The sequence below is a fragment of the Amblyraja radiata genome, chromosome 34, assembly GCF_010909765.2.
Source record: "Amblyraja radiata isolate CabotCenter1 chromosome 34, sAmbRad1.1.pri, whole genome shotgun sequence".
Lineage (NCBI taxonomy): Eukaryota > Metazoa > Chordata > Chondrichthyes > Rajiformes > Rajidae > Amblyraja > Amblyraja radiata.
This window is the reverse complement of record NC_045989.1, coordinates 10,583,341-10,599,987: the sequence shown is the minus strand read 5'-3', so window position 1 is coordinate 10,599,987 and position 16,647 is coordinate 10,583,341. Positions and strand designations below refer to the sequence as shown.

Genomic DNA, 16,647 nt, shown 5'->3' with positions numbered 1-16,647 from the left:
ACTGGAGTTTGCATCGGCAACCTAGCTAAGGTAAATGTCAATAAGTAGGGCGCCTACTTTGTAATTGCTACTCATCAGTCCCGAAGGAAAAGTGTAGTATGGGAGAGTCAGTCTTGAATATAATATCACATGCAGTAAAATAACCACACATGAACAATGGTCATGGATGGTGGGAGTCTGTGACAATGGAACTAAACTCCCGCGAGAGACTGCACTCTCAAGGGAAATAAGCAGACCAAAGTACTTCCAAAAAGCTTCACTATACGGATGTCTTTTTAGGGTGCTTTTTTTGGAAGGATATAAATTTAGTTGCAGATAATGGATCACTGCAGCTCAAACATTGAATGACATTGAGATTCAGCAATGCTATGTAATGGAAAATAATGCCTTGCAGATTAGACATCTGGTCCTGCGTTGCTGTTCAGTGCTGCTTAATTTTTCTGTGTCTAACTGTCTGGGAAATAAATTGGTTGTCAGAAGTCAGTATTCATTCCAATGTTTTATAAATTTTAATTTATTTATATGTGGTGCTACATTGGCTATGTAATGCAAAATCAGTACTGTTGGCAATAGCAAACCAAATTTGAACTGATGAAAGGATTGTTGAAAATGCAGACGTAGATCAAATATAGCTCATAAATGAGCATTCAGTGTTGTGCACTCTTGAGTGTATTATGTTGTGGTTGTAAAGAGTTTTCCTTAAACATTTTGCAGATTTGGAGATAATTTTATGTGGTTTGGAATTAAGTTCCATAATTGAAAAGCAGTAAAAGTGCTGCAAGATTTGCGAAAGTTGTTTTTAACAGCAGGATGCCAGCAATTTGCATTAGTGAATGATCTTATATTATAATGTGATGCTAATGCTATTCAAGACAATCTAGTGGATGGGTAAGAAAAAGCAGCATTATTAAAACATACAGTACGAGCATGCTGAATATAGCACTTGCTATGAATTAAGAAACTTGAAATTCTCTCAAATCCATGAAATAATTCAAAGAAGAATACAGCCACTTAGATTTCACTGTTATAAACTCATCACTATTCCTGAAATAATTCTTCCCATCCAAATAGCATGCTTAAAATTATTCTTCCCAGGCAAGTAACATGCCTAAAAAAATCTTTGCATCCAAATAGATTTTTCTTTGATTCAAATCTTGTTTTGATTTAAATGGAACTTTACGTGGAACCTTTGGAAATAGTTTGTTGGAAATAGAAGTTTGAGGGGAATGTGATTTGTGCAGTAAATCACCTCCTCAATATGGTTTGAATGAAAATAACTCCTCTGCTTTTTGTAGGGTTCGAGGTGAAATGAATTTGGACAACTGCAATTCAGATTTCAGTAGTAAGTGACTAAGCTAAAAATATCATTGATTTCATTCTAATTAACAAAATCATTTTGAGACTCCACGTGTAATCAATGTGGGGAATGTAAAATTCACACTGGTACATTAAAGATGTATTATTGACCGAATATGTTTACCGTCTTGCATATCTAACCTGTGCAATACATAGCACAAAAAGTCCTACATCCTGACAAAGGATGATTGTAATGCAAAATTCTCTTACTTCTTACACATTATTTGTCATTATAATGCCTTTCTTCCAAGTACAATGGCATTCATATGACTTAAAACCTTTCCTTATTAGTTAATTTGTGTGAATTAAACTAGAATCCCTCTGTACTCTCCAGTTACAATGGGAATCTTAAGTCATTGGTATAAGAAACAAGGAAGGGTTCCAACCTGTTGCTGGATACCCTGGAGTTGAATTCACCCCCATAACAGCATGCCTCTTTGCCAAAGCTCACATGAGCATATGGACGTAGCAGTTGTTGATGAGAAAGTCTGGTATGCACTGTTGGCCATGGATATCTCAAATGTCAAAATGGCTGGCATATTTCAAGTTGCCTGCCTAGATTAATCCATCTTGCTGAAGGTAGATGTCCACCATGCAGCTGTCTCAGACTTGGGTGACAGCCATTGTAAAAAGCTGCTTGTGTGTCAAGTACAATATCCTAGGTTCAAGTATCCATGTATGCAAATATGTCTATATAATTTAGGCTTTGCATGATTAAGCTTCAGAAAGGCAAGCAGCTGCTTTTGTTTCATAGCTAGTGAATCCAACAATTTTTGCTGATTGAACTCTGGATTTTTATTTTTGGAAACTTGCTTTCAGCAAGTTGGATAAGTGGATATGCACTCCCGATTAAGGACTGTGTAGAAAATTGGGATCTTCAGGTACTCTTTGGTCGGCGAGAACCATTGGTACCCTAATTTCAACCAGCAATTTGAGCACTCATTAAACTTGGGATGTTCTGTCCTTAGAGGCCGAACCACCTTGAATTCAATGTTATAAGAGCGGACTTAAAATTTTCATTCCTTGTTTATATGTGGTACAACTCGGTAGCTGCTGAGCAGTTTGTGAAGTGATATCTGCATGGCAGCAATGGTTAAATGACAATACATCCTTCTCTCGCTTTACGTACGGACAAGATGGTTGGTATCAAGTGAGGGGTTACAGTGTTAAAAAGTATGCCTGCTGTTTAGTGACTTGCATAAATGTTCTTCAGTGACATTAAGCAAATAAAGAGAGGGGCAACATGCCTGTAAATCGTGTGATTTTTGACAGCTGCTGATTGGAAAGTTGCTTGCAAGTAGTATAGCTGCCTTAGGCAGACAGTACAAGCCGCAGATCGATAACCGGCAAATTTCCTATTAAAAATACATGAACGAAGCTCAAAATAGCCACTGGCATCATATTTTCTGTGAAAATTACTATGTTTAGAAATGTCATTGTATTTTGGCAAGACTTTATTTTGAACTGTTTTTCGAGACTACTTGTTAACATTTATTACTGCTCGCAAAGGTCGATCCATAAAACTGTTACCCTTAAAACCTACTTGTCTTGACCATTTGAGTAACAGACAGCACCAATTATTTTTTGCAAGGGTAATAAAAGCTTTTGAAATTGTTTTCCTTAGTGTATTATTTTAAAGTTGGCTTTACGTTCCCAAATTCTGTTGATACCCAGACATGCAAGAGAAAGAAAAGGAAATTATTATTAGCTATTTGAGCAATCAAAGGTAGTTGCTAAATGAGAGGCAAGTTAGGAAAATCAAATTAAGTAAATGTTCTATTAAATAACGTAATTCTATTCACTGTTCATTATTCTGGTTACTTTATGATTTAGGTTCATTGGATATTAAAGTATGATTCTAATATTTTCATGAATAACCATCATGGTTTTATAAAGCTTTTCATCTGGATTCCCTGCCTTCTGACTCTGAAATCAGGATTTGGCTCCTATTTAAAATGTATTACTTTCTAGGACTTTGCAAATATGGAACTCCCAAGAGTCTCCTCACATTTGTAATCTGAAAGCTTTAAGAATTCAAATTTGGTGACAGCATGAGATCATTTAGCTCATTATCTCCTCAACTGTGTTTTAATCTTGTGGTGTTTCTACAGCTTGGAATCTCTGTCCTTTCATAACTTGCATTTGCAAATCTAGTTTGTTGATTATCATTCCAACCCAACTGATGAGGACATCTGCTGTTTTAAAATTGTATGGCTTGTATGTGCTTCCAAATTGGCACCAAAGTGGTTTCTTCACATCTCAAATTAAATAGTAAATAAAAATCATCACTGTATTCTTTGAAGGATTTTTTTTTCTGTCTACGGAGTTTGTACTTTCTCCCTGTGACCGTGTGGATTTTCTCTGGATGCTCAGGTTTCCTTCTACATTCCAAAGACGTGCAGGTTTGTAGGTTAGTTGGTTCCTGTAAATTGTCCCTCGTACGTAGGATAGAATTAGTGTATGGGTGATTGTTGGTTGATGCGGACTCGGTGGATGAAAGAGCCTGTTTCCACTGTGTGTCTCTTTAAAAAAAAACAAAAAAAAAAACACGGCCGATAGGAAGGCATGGGTTGGTGAATACGAGACTTCTGCACCAGCATCTGACCTCCACTCTCCCTGGATTTGCTATTGACCATACTGATTGGCGGTATAAAGTGAATTACCCAAGAGTGAAGGAGATTACAGAAAATGGTGCACATTGCCTGGTTCATCATGGCCACTAACCTCCCTATCATAGGAAGTGCTGCCTCTTAAGAAGGCAGCTCAAATCATCAAAAACACACACCTCCATGGTCACACTTGCATCTTACTGCTACCATTGGGAAGAAGATATTGAAGCCTGAGAACCGTTACCTCCAGGCTCAAGAATAGCTTCAACCATCTTGGCTCTTGAATCACACTGTACAACCCTAACCTCCACCTTACCTCAACAATGAACTACATGGATTTTATTTTAGGTTGCACCTTGTACTTTCGCTTGCACTGTTACAGTCTGGTAACTCGTATAACTAATAGTTTATTGAAATATTGATTATTGTATTGATTTGGTGTATTGTTGCATTGATGTGCCTGCAGAAAGCAAGATTTTTATTGTTTGGTTCCCAATAAATACAACAATTAAACAATCTTGATTCTCTTGACTCCTGGGGGTAGTTCCACAATAACCTGAGGGGAGAGGCCAGGGGCATCTTCTATTTGACCTCTTGGCTTGGCTGGTGCATTTAGTCTGGGCCAAGTCCACTTACCTAAATGTCAATTCCTATGAAATATGTCTAGTTATTAGATTATTGGTAACTGATACATTCAGGTTGAATTGTCATGAATCAGGAGGGTGGGGTACCGATACAAATCATGCTTGCAGCAGCATCACAGACACGTAGACTCTCATAGTATACAAAAATATACATTAACTGTCAGTAAATTATATATTATATTAACAAAGAAAGAAGACTCTAAAAATCAATGCATTAGTACAAAAACATAATTTTACCAGACACATTTACCGAGTAATATGTTTGCATATCTGTTGTGCTGGGCAAGTAAACATTTCATTGTTCCGTTTCAGGACATATGACAATAACTCTCTTGATTTGACTTGAAATAATGATTATAGTTTGTTGACTGTTGTCCCTCTAATTGAAGTGGTTTATCTTCATACCGATCTTTTAAGCAGTCAGACAAGGAATAAAATGTCATGTATCTATTTTGTTATATGGTTGTCATCAAATATTCAATGTTTTTAGAAGGGCTAAAAATCATTTTTGTAGTGCTAGTTGGACAAAGGAAAAATAGGCATAATGCAATACAAACATTGTCCTTCTTAAACCTATTAGGTCTGAGAGACTACGTTGAGATAGTGTATAGTAAGAGAAGTATATATGGTGACTATAATGGGAGCAATTTAAGTTCATACAAAAATTGTATTGAAACATTAAAGCATATTGCCTTTATATTTTCCTTTTTTTAAATTTATTTTGATACTAAAGCACTATAATCAGTGTGAATCATTAGATTAAAGTTTGCTGTTCCGTCCTATATAGCTGATGGCAGCAATTTTGTAAAATAGTTGACATTGTAAACTGATATTGATTGATATTCATGAAAAGTGTTACCAATGCTTCTGTAGTGTAAAAATAGAATTAGGCTCAACAATGGTGATTAACAGTCCAACAACCTATCAATATTTGGATTACCAATTTTGCCTGATCTCCAAAAGACAACTTATGCTCTTGGAATTGTTCCCTAAGAAAGTGTCAGTACCACGAGTAGATAAGTAAACAGTAAAAAAAAAGACATCACATTGAAGAAATAAACCGTAACAAAGTTATCATATATCATTACATAATATATTACCTCTAGCGCATGCATATTTACACACATGGGACAAGTGATTAGGATTTGGAATGCTTTTGCCTTTCAAGGATGTAACTCAAAATTGAACTGCATAAATACTTAAATGAGAAGAACATTTCAGGATTATGCGGAAATGTGGGAGAGTGTAACTGAACCAGCCACGTAAAAAGTCAAGATTGGCTGATGGTTGGCTTGATTGGCTGATGGCTGGACAAAGGCCAGAGAGGAAAAGACAAAAAAGGTAGATAAAGGTAGAAATCTGAAACCAGGAGAAGGAATATAGGTAGAAGAGGAAGGGAGAAATTGGTGCATCTCCAGGTGGGGCACAGGGAAGAAAGAGGGCAAAAGTGGTGGAGGGGGGAAGGGGGATTTGTTGTAAGTTAGCTACTCAAAATGTGAGGATTCAATGTTACATAGAACTAGTGTGAACGGGTAATTGATGGTCAGTGGGCCGAAGGGCATGTTTCGATGCCCCATGTGTCTCTAAACTAAACTTACTTCTCTTCATTTCCTCATTACTTCAAAAAAAAGACCAAATTTTCAGTTAGTACGAGTGACAACAGCCACTGTGATTAAGAACCATATATGTTTTCTACACTATTTACAAATGGCGTATACGTGGAAATGAATGGTGTATACCTGAAAACGTTTACTTGTATTATGTGAGAAAGGCTAAATTATCTCTTTAAACTTTTTGTGTGGTTCTATATATTTGTGTTTTCTTTCCTAGTATTATGCTACTGTGAGAGAACAAGAAGTTAATGGGCAGATGATTGAACCATTGCAGATATATCCACGAGGTAAGACGGCAGACTTTGTATCTGAATCTTTAGAATGAGTAAAAGGAGATGTCATTGGCTGAGTATAATTAACCCATGTTATCAATCCTTAATTTTTATGCAAGCACTTGTCCATATTTGAATATTTTGTTATTTGCACAAAATTGATCATTGACAGCAAAGGAATAAGACAGCAAATTTTACAATTTTGTTTCTGATATGTAGATATATGATCCTACATACAGATATGTAGGAATGAGAAATGCTTTAATTTTTGTCTTTCTGACTCATCTAAATTGCTTTCTTCGCTTCCACGTCATCTGAACTCTTTGATGTGACAGAAGCTATTGTAGCCACTCACAGTTGTCCATTATAATACAAAAGACATTGCCATTTTGGAATAAATCAACAATTCATAGTGACACCAATAAGATTACAATGATTTCCTGGCAATTAAGGTCTATAAATATGTACACCTGAATATTTTGATTAACTATGGTAATTAACATTATCTATCATTACAACGAAAAGATGTGCTTAGATTAAATTATAAATACTTTAAATTTATTTTCTGAAATACCCCACCCTGAGGTGTAGAGGTATTCTGCAACATCTCTCATTTATGATATTTGATTAGGTAGATTAGCTAATGCAGTCAGACTTAGTTGCATAGGAGGACGTTGTGGATGTGCCTACATCTGCTTTGTTTATTTGTGTCTTGACAGGAAAAGTTAATTTTTCAAGGTCACCTGACTACTTAAAACCATGATCTTAATATGTAACATCAACCATCCCTCTGCCTCCACAGATGCTGCTTGACCCACTGAGTTCTCTGGGTCCACATATTTTGATATTTAACCATGTAATTAATGTTTATGCAAGCACTTGACCTGCTGCATTTTAATTTTTCATTCCTGATTCCAGCATCTGCAGTCTCTTGTGCCTCCTAATCATATTTTCCTGCAACAGTCTGGATATTCCCAGTGTATACAGTACATACATTAATATCCCATTCATAAGGGGTCAGAGTCTTGTAATGCCGTACAACTAAACATTAGGAAAATCCAAAACCATTCTCTACAGTTCCCAGCACAAACTTGACTGATTCCAGGCATTTCCCTAGCATTGTCTGAAACTGGTCTAGATTGTTCATGGTGTCATTTTTGACTCAACCAGAACTAAAGTCAAATGATTTAATTATTTTAATTGCCTAACACCAGTGCCATCAACCAACTGCCTCAAACTCCACCTCCCAACTCAGCCTCTCTGCTGCTGAACCCACATACATACCTTCTCTAGTCTCCAGATGTGATTATCCCTGCACATATCTAACTATTCTTCCTCATTGTATTCTCTGTATGCAAGAAGTCATTTAAAATCTCTGCAACTCCATCTCTATTATTTTCCCTGCTTTAACATATGCTTTAAAACTTGCTGCATGTGCACCTGCCCTAATATATCCTAAAGTGATTCCGTGCCAATTTGTGTTTGCTAATGTACATGTGAGATTTATGGTTCATTCAAGTACCTAAATGACTTAAATTGAAAGCAAGCCAATACTACTAACTGACCTGCTGAAAGAATGTCTGAATCTTTTTGCTCTTACGAAGAAAGAAGTAAGAGACTGTTAAATATCTTAGTAAAAGATCTTTAAAGCTCCAGTTGGTTTGGCAAACACACCCTTTTTCAGAAGAGAATTCCAGCCATAGCTCTATTATAAAGTAATTCTGCATGATCCAACTCTGACTTTATGATCATGCCTCGTAGTCCTAGACATCCTTGCAAAAGAAAAAAAGTTAATTGTTATCTTTCTAATCAAATTCCTGAAGCATATAAATATCTTGAATGGAATCACTTTTCAAAACTCAGAAATATACATTCATGCAAGTTCTCATACTTTGTGTTTTAAACTTTTGCAATTTTTTATTCTCTCCTCAATATATCTATATAATGTAATGATTAAATAAAACTTCTGAGAATTGATCATGCAAATTAACTTTTTTTTCTAAATTCAAAGCCCTTTTATGTGCTTTCAGTTGCCAGAGCTACATTTGAAATACTGACCAAGTTGTGTGCTTACCTTGTAGTATATGAGATGCAAATGCATGAAAACCTTTACAGAAATATTTCTAAAATACCTATTTTTGCAACAAATTGATTTTGGAATATTTCTACCAATAGAGTGTGTAAACAATCTCTCAATTATACTACACCATTCCAAGCTTCTTTATTGCTCATTCAAATATATTTTTGTGTGCACCTTGCCGAGCTGGAAATATCAATTCGCTCATCAAAACAGTATCCTTATCTCACTTGTAGGTTTCCAACCGGAGCATTTGGATAATGACAAGGGATGGAAATGAATCTTAGTAGACAGAAACCTAAGTAATGATATTTTAAAGTAATTTAAGCCATAGTTTAAGAATTTAAGAAAATAATTTACGATTTATTTTCCTTTTAGTTAGGTACTGAGGCTTACTGAAGCAAGTAATCAACCCTTGCTTCTTGATTTGGCTGAGATGAGAAAACAGCATAGACTGTAGGTTAAGTGGAGGATTATCTGAAAACAAATCAAAAAAGGACAACGGTCTAACAAAATAACTATAATCTGAAAATCACTGCATTTTTATTGGGCATGTCACTTGCTCTGCCACTAGGGTGAGGCACATATTCATTTGAGAGAAATTGGGGGGGGGGGGGGGATTTGTCTTGGTGAGATGATCAATCAAGATTGACAAGGCCTTTAACATGTTATTTGTGACACTGTATTTCTGAAACGAGATCAAACTATAGATGTATCTATCTTTTATCAAAAAAATTCAGTGGGGACAAATACATTCCGATCAATATTTTTGGCTAAATAAATATTGTTTGAATTATTTTCAAACATTGTTGCTTAGGTTTTATATTGAGAATAATGAACTTTACTGATGTTTGTGCTTTTATTTATGTTTCCTAATGGTCGTTTAAATGTAATTGCCTCAGAAAAGACATTGAATTGAGCAGAATTAGGGAAAAATTAATGGCAGCTGAAATAAATGTTTGTTGCAATTTTGTTTGCAATTGTTCCTTCAGTTAATGAGTACATTCCACTGATACTTCAGTTGGTTTAACATTGTATTCAGTTATATCAAGCCTTTCCTTCTCGTACTACCCATCACATCACCTCCCATTGTACTCTCATATGCTAGACCATTAGAACTTCATTTAAAGTAACTTTTAAAATAAAACTCAGCACTAACATGACATTCAGCACCCGTTCCGATCAAAATTCTCAATGGCATTTTGTTGAACTCTTTACTGCATGTTGTGTATTCTTCTATTTGATAGATTAACTATATAACAAATTATTTTTCTTTTAACAGTATTTTTAATATCACCTTTGTAATTTATAGTTTATTCTCGCAATAGTTTTTTTGTGATAAGTGTATGTGATAGGGTTAATCTATTTTGTGGATAATTCAAATGATTAACAAATGAACATTGAAATGGACAGAATCATTGTGCCTATACTTATATTTGTAGTTTTGATTTGTGCATGTTATTCCATATTATATATATATTTATATATATATATTTGTATATAATATATTTATATATATATATTTGTATATATATATATATGTGTGTGTGTGTGTGTATATATGTGTGTGTGTGTGTATGTGTGTATATACACACACACACACACACACACTATCAATATTTTAATATTGAAGTGCAAAATGGGATCATTTTCTTTAAAATAAAATTCCCTACTCTGGCTTTTAAGCTCCTTTTCCATCATTTTCAGCTGCTAATTTTGGTGTCAGGCTCATTTCTTTCAAATGATTCATTTTTAACAAATTTGTAAATGGCCCTGATTTGTTCTGCAATTTAGTCAATTACTGTTTCAGCCTGCAAGCCACCTGGGAAACGGAACATACATGGCCTGAAGGTAATAATTTCAATAATTGTTTCAGTAAAGTTGGGAATGGATTTGTAATGCTGTGTTCCAGTTATTGAAATGTCATCTGAAAACCTTGGCTCTTCAAACTCTGACAAGCAGGGGGTCTCTTGTTATACAAAGTAGGGAATATTTCCCATGATTTAATCACACAGCTGTGAATTCTTGTCTTATTTCCATTGAAGCAATTAGTGTTACAAAATAGGTTATCGCTTTTAATTTTTTATATTAAAAGGTGGTTAAATTTTTGTAATGTACATTTTAATGAGGGACAGAAAGTGATATGATTAAGAAATTATACTCATTATACAAACTTCCAGAGCTCCAAAGGAAATAAAATTATTTCTCAGCTTTCAAGCATTTTTTTTACTGAATTCTTCATTACCTGTTGCTTTTGTGATGTACTTGGAATACTGGAATGTTGAGGGAACAATAGGGAGGAAGATAACCCCGTGGTTGTGTTACTATTTATACTTATGAAAAAAAAAAAGCAATATCAAAATTATGATAAAATAGAATATTTTCTTTTCCTAGTCAATTTAAAACATTAATTTTTAACAATGTTAAATTGTCCTAATTGTCCTTCCACATGTAATGGTAATATTATTCCCACTCCTAGTAACTATTCAGTGATTATTCTTAGTGTATGTGGACAATTGGTGTAGACACCTTGTTACAGCTGTAATGTGATCTGTATTAAATAGATTGCTCTCTGCTCTTATACCTTCCCTGTGTTGAAGAAAGAGTACCTAGAGCCACATTTAAGCCAGTCTGGTGTATTTAGGTGAGAACAGATATCTGAATATTTTGTTTTGTTCCTCATTCTTTAGTTAATGTATACAACTGGGTCAAATGTTGAGTGGACAATTCAGCATGATTGGATAGTAAATGTATGTGAATTAATTAGATTGAATTGACATGATGTCTTATTTCCCCCCCCATCTATTCACTATGAGACAATGTGGCCTTGTTTTCAATATACAATATTGAACAATATAATTTTTTGCATCAAATGTTATACACCTCACTAGAGGACACAACGTGCTGGAGTAATTCAACGGGTCAGGCAGCATTTATGGAGAACATAGATATGTGATGTTTTGGATTCAGTCAGTCTGAGGTAGGTGTCCTACCCGAAATATCACCTATCCATGTTTTCTGAGATGCCGCCTGACCCACTGTTACTCCAGCACTTGTGTCTTCTTTTCGAAACCGGTATCTCCAGTTCCTGTATTTATATACCTTACAGCTTGAACTGCTTTTGACAAAAGATACCAAATTAGGAAGAAAGATACTAAGAGGGATGACAAGTTTGCATTAATTGGAAGTCTTGAAATAAAAACAAAAAACCATGGACTAATTCAAACAAATAACATGTGCAGCACCGGAAGAACATGGAGAAACAGTTATTTTTCAGGTTGATGACCTTTTAACTAAGTTTTAAAAATGCAGACACAGAGTTACACCAGGGAATTCCAAATATACATTTAAGATGTCTTCATGGTGATTGGAGGTTATGATCTACAGGAGCTTTTGGGGCCTCTTCTGTCGAAGAGCTCACTGAAGGATGACGCTGGTCAATCAAATAATTTGCTGGATTTAACAAATACCTCAGCATCAAATTTGTATTGTTTCACCAAAATTAACGCGGCTGTGGCTGGGCAAAACGGTTGCTGAATTGGTTGGGGAAAATCTGTTTAGGCTTTACTAAACAAAACTATACAATATGATAGAAGTTACCATACAGTTATAACTAGACTAATGTATTTTTAAGACAAAAACATAAAATCCACAAACTGTTTTGCCTCTTTTGCATTGGCAACATCACAAGGATTTCTGGGCCCATCTCCATTGTTGTATTGTAGTTTAATCTGTACATAAACAATTACACAATGCAGATTAACATAAACAACAGTTTGACAGATGTCAATAACAAAAAAAGTATTTAAAAGGATTTTACTTTAAAAGCCAGATATTTTTTCTATTTTCAGATAATTCTAATAAATTATTTGAATTGTCATCTGTCATTCCTTTATCTAGTTTTGTGTTGTTGCTTTGATCAAACTGTACATTGTACAGTCTGTTTCCTGGGATTTTTTTCATTCATTTATCCAGATTTTTCCAACTGATATTCATATCAGAATTGGACTTATTTTAACTGCTTCTGCAAATGGAAAATCTCCAGAGCTTTCCAGTAAAATTCATCACCAGCAGCAAGGGGAGGAACATTATTGAAATAAATGGAAATTGCAATAAAAGATTGCAAATGTTCAACATTTTCATCTGGTTGAGCATGGACACCTGAAGTGATATAACCAACATGTTCTCTTTTCAGATGCTGGTTAGTCTGAGTATTTCCAACATTCTCTGCAATTATTACAAAAGTAAATAAGTCTCTTATGAGGCCACACATTTAAATTAGTTTGCCTTTGCAGAATTTTTAAAAAGTTATTATCCTGTCCTTGCCCTCTGCCTTTCACTTTGTAGAAAACACTAATATTTATGGCTCTGTGGTGCCCATGTTGTAACTAATTTGAATAAAATAAAATAAAATAATCTTTGTTGCTTTAAAGTTGAATGATATCGCTGAATTGAAGCTGGAATTACACCAAGATGGCTCCAAGACCAGACCACATAATTCGTATTTCCAAATTATAGATAGGAAAGGTTCAGAGGGATATGGGCCAAAATGCGGGCATGTGCGATTAGTGTAGATAGGGCATCTTAGTTGAAATGGACCAGTTGGGCCCAAGGTCCTGTTTTTGGGCTGAATGACTGTCATTCAAATTCTCAACAGTACATTTTCTAGGCCCAATCATGGCAAGGGAGTCTCATGCCAAGTAGACGAAGGAATTGATTTAGAGATATTCTTAAAGCCTCCTTGGGGAAAGGATAATATTTCTTCTGATTCAATAGACCATGGGCCATGACCACTAAGAATGGCGAGGAGCGTTTGGGATGACATGGAGAACCATTCATCAAGGGCACACAGAAGCAAAGTGTAAATGATCTAAGGAATGCAGCACCTCCCAAATTAACCATCCACCCCACCTATGCAAACTCTGCGGGACCCATGTTGGCCTCATTAGCCACATCTGAACCCACAGACTGAGTGGAAGCACCCAAGAGACTGCTTAAGAAGAAACAGCAGCATCTGTGCCGTATAAATATGAATGACCTTGAGGGAAAAGTTTAAATCTGACTAAGTTAATTGATTATAAGTTTAATTATTTGTACTTTTAAAATATGTTTAGATATTGTATGTCTGTGTTTCTGTTTTCCCGAGTTACACACAAAATGCTGGACTAACTCAACGGGACAGGCAGAATCACTGGAGAGAAGGAATGGTTGACCTTTCTGGTCGAGACCCTTCTTCAGATCTGTTTTCCTGATCGTATTCATCATTTCTGTATTGCGTTTCTGTGAATTCTGTGCACTCATTTACAAATAAAAATAGAATGCTGTACATACCATATGGAAAGGCAAACATGAGTAGCATTGTGGTGCTGCCTCACTTAGCCAGAGACCAGGGTTCAATCTTGACCTCGGGTGCTGTCTTTGCATATCCTCAATATGACCACGTGGGTTCCCTCCAGTTTCCTCTCGCATCCCAAAGACATGCAGGTTTGTAGGTTAATTGACCTCTGTAAATTACTCGAGTATGTAGGGAGGGCATGCAAAAGTAGGATAACATAGACCTACTGTGAACGAGTGATGGATGGTTGGGAGGGCATGTATCCATGCTGTATCTCTAAAATGAAACTAAACACTGGTGTACCATTATTGTGAGTTCTACACAGATTCCCTATTCCCCAATATTCACAATGGATGGGTGTTGAGATCTGTAATGGGAATTAAAGACTTTAGCGCGTACTAGACCAAGTGCGGGCCTGTTGGGCTCCGTCCCCCAACAAAATATTCCACCACTGACTCATGGCCCCCAACTGCGCAGGGGCGGCTGAGGGGTTCCCTTTGTGACGCCAGAGATCCCCGTTGTGACGCGAGTCACGGCAATCCTCCCCCAACTGTGTCTCGCCATCCCTCTTCCTAACCCCATTCTCTTCCATTCTCCCTTATCCCCAGCACTCCCACCCCTCTTCTTTCCTAATTCTTTCCCATCTCCTCACCTCCCTCCCTCTCCTTTCCGCTACCCTCAATCACTCCCTCCTCTCCCTCTATCTCCATGCTCCCACACTCCTTACCTCCCCCCATCCCACTCCTCCACTCTCCCTCCTCACCTCCCCCACTGCCCTCCTCTCCCTCTACATCCCCCCCACTCCTCCCCCACCCTCCTTCTTCACCTCCCCACTTTCCTCTCCCTCTGCCCTCCCTACCCCCCTCATCTCCCTGCATCCTACCCCCTCCTCACCCTATATCCCCCTGCTCCCCCACGCCTCACCTCCCCCTATCCCACCCCCCACAATGAAAATCACAATGTTTTTTTAATAATGAAACTTCCCCCTATCCCACCCCCACAATGAAAATTGCGATGCTTTTTTAAATTGAAACCTTCCCTCCCTATCTCAATTCCCCCCTCCCCCCAAATTGAAAATCATGATTTTCTTTAAAATAACCTAAACACAATATTAGCTGTTAATGAAAACGGAAGAATTTGATTAAAACTGAGTTTTAAAACAAGATTTGAAAAAAAAAATGTGAATAAGATTCGGGATCCCACGGTGACATAATTATGAATGAAAACGGAAGAATTTGATTCAAACGGATTTTTTTTGAAAATCGCGATTTTTAATGTAAATGAGGTTCAGGATCCCATTGTGATGTCATTGTGACGTTGAACGCTGCTGACGGGCAGGGCAAGTGGAAAAGTGGTTTGAAAAGTGATTATTGTAAAGTTTAAAATGTCAATAACTTGTAAAATATATCATAAATTCAAACAAAACATTTATTTTACATACCAGGACAATGGTGAGTAAGATGGGCCAAAAATTGTAGCGCTATCTTATTCCAGTTCCAGGAATATCGTGCACACGCACGCATACATACAAACGAACAAGATGAGAGTTTTTGTAATATATAAATAATAATATAATATATATATTATGTGGTTTGCCTATCAGAGCCAACTGGGTGTAAATCCCCAGGACCTGGTGCTGTACATCACCCAAGGTCTTGAAGTCAGTGTTGATGGAAATAGCAAATGCACTGTTTGATCAATCATCAATAGTTTACTAGTGTAGGAAAGTAGTGCTAAACTCAAAGATTACCCATGTTCTTATTGAATTACAGAACAGGCACTAGGAGCTTAACGGCTTTATCCTGCTATTTCTTATGTATTGGAGATGTGGAGAATTCATAATTTAGCCTTAAAAATAAATGCCATTTCTTCAAGGTACAGGAGGATGAAGCTGGAAATGACATCATGGTGGTCACAGTTCTTCATAATTCCTCAAAATTTGCAATTGCTTGCAGGGTCATCTCACCAATAAATCCATGTAGAAATGTAGAAACAAGGAACCTAGACTTAATGTAGATGGGCTGGTGAGTAAGTTGTTTGATGACATTAAAATTGGAGGAGTGGCAGACAATGAGGAATGCTGTCGGATGATACAGCAGGATATAAATTAGCTGTAGAAATGGGCATAAAATGGCAGATGGAGTTTAACCCGAACAAGTGCGAGATGTTGCACTTGGGAGGTGGAATGTAAGGAGAGAGTATACAGTTAATGGCAAGACCCTTAACAGCATTTATGTGCAGAAACATATTGGAGTCCAAGTTCATAGCTCACTAAAGGTGGCAGCACAAGTAGTTAGCGTGGTAAAGAGGCATATGATATGCTTGCCTTCATTGCTTGGGGCATTGACTACGAATCAGGACGTCTTGATGCACCTCTATAGGACTTTGGTTAGACCGCATTTGGAGTATTACGCGGTGTTCTGGTCGCCCGATTACAGGAAAGATGTGTGGAGACTTTGGAGAGGTTGCAGAGTAGGTTTACCAAAATGCTGCCTGGATCAGAGGGTTTCGGCTAGACAGGTTGAATTGACTTGGATTGTTCTCTGGAACGACGGAGGTTGAAGGGACACTTAATAGTGGCATATAAAATTATGAGAAGCATAGATGGAGTGGACAGTCAGAACCTTTTTCCCGGGGGGGGGAAGTTAGAAAGCTGGAAGAGAGCATGGGCAGGACAAAGCCTACCAGGTATTAGGTGGATATAGGTGAGGAGGGTTTTTGATAGACAGATGGTGGACAAA

At 36.7% G+C, this 16,647-nt stretch overlaps 1 protein-coding gene across 4 annotated transcripts in view; it reads left to right on the top strand.

Annotated features, from left to right (window-relative positions):
• Positions 1 to 16,647, top strand: part of map2k5 (mitogen-activated protein kinase kinase 5) — a 235,402-nt gene that overhangs the window by 39,190 nt on the left and 179,565 nt on the right. For 3 of the 4 annotated variants that reach the window (XM_033050037.1, XM_033050039.1, XM_033050036.1), the window contains exons 4-5: positions 6,440 to 6,509; positions 10,382 to 10,422. The exons of the other annotated variant lie outside the window; for it this stretch is intronic. In XM_033050037.1, coding sequence (XP_032905928.1) covers positions 6,440 to 6,509; positions 10,382 to 10,422 — 111 coding nt within the window. The remainder of the gene's footprint in view (positions 1 to 6,439; positions 6,510 to 10,381; positions 10,423 to 16,647) is intronic. 4 annotated transcript variants of the gene reach the window in all.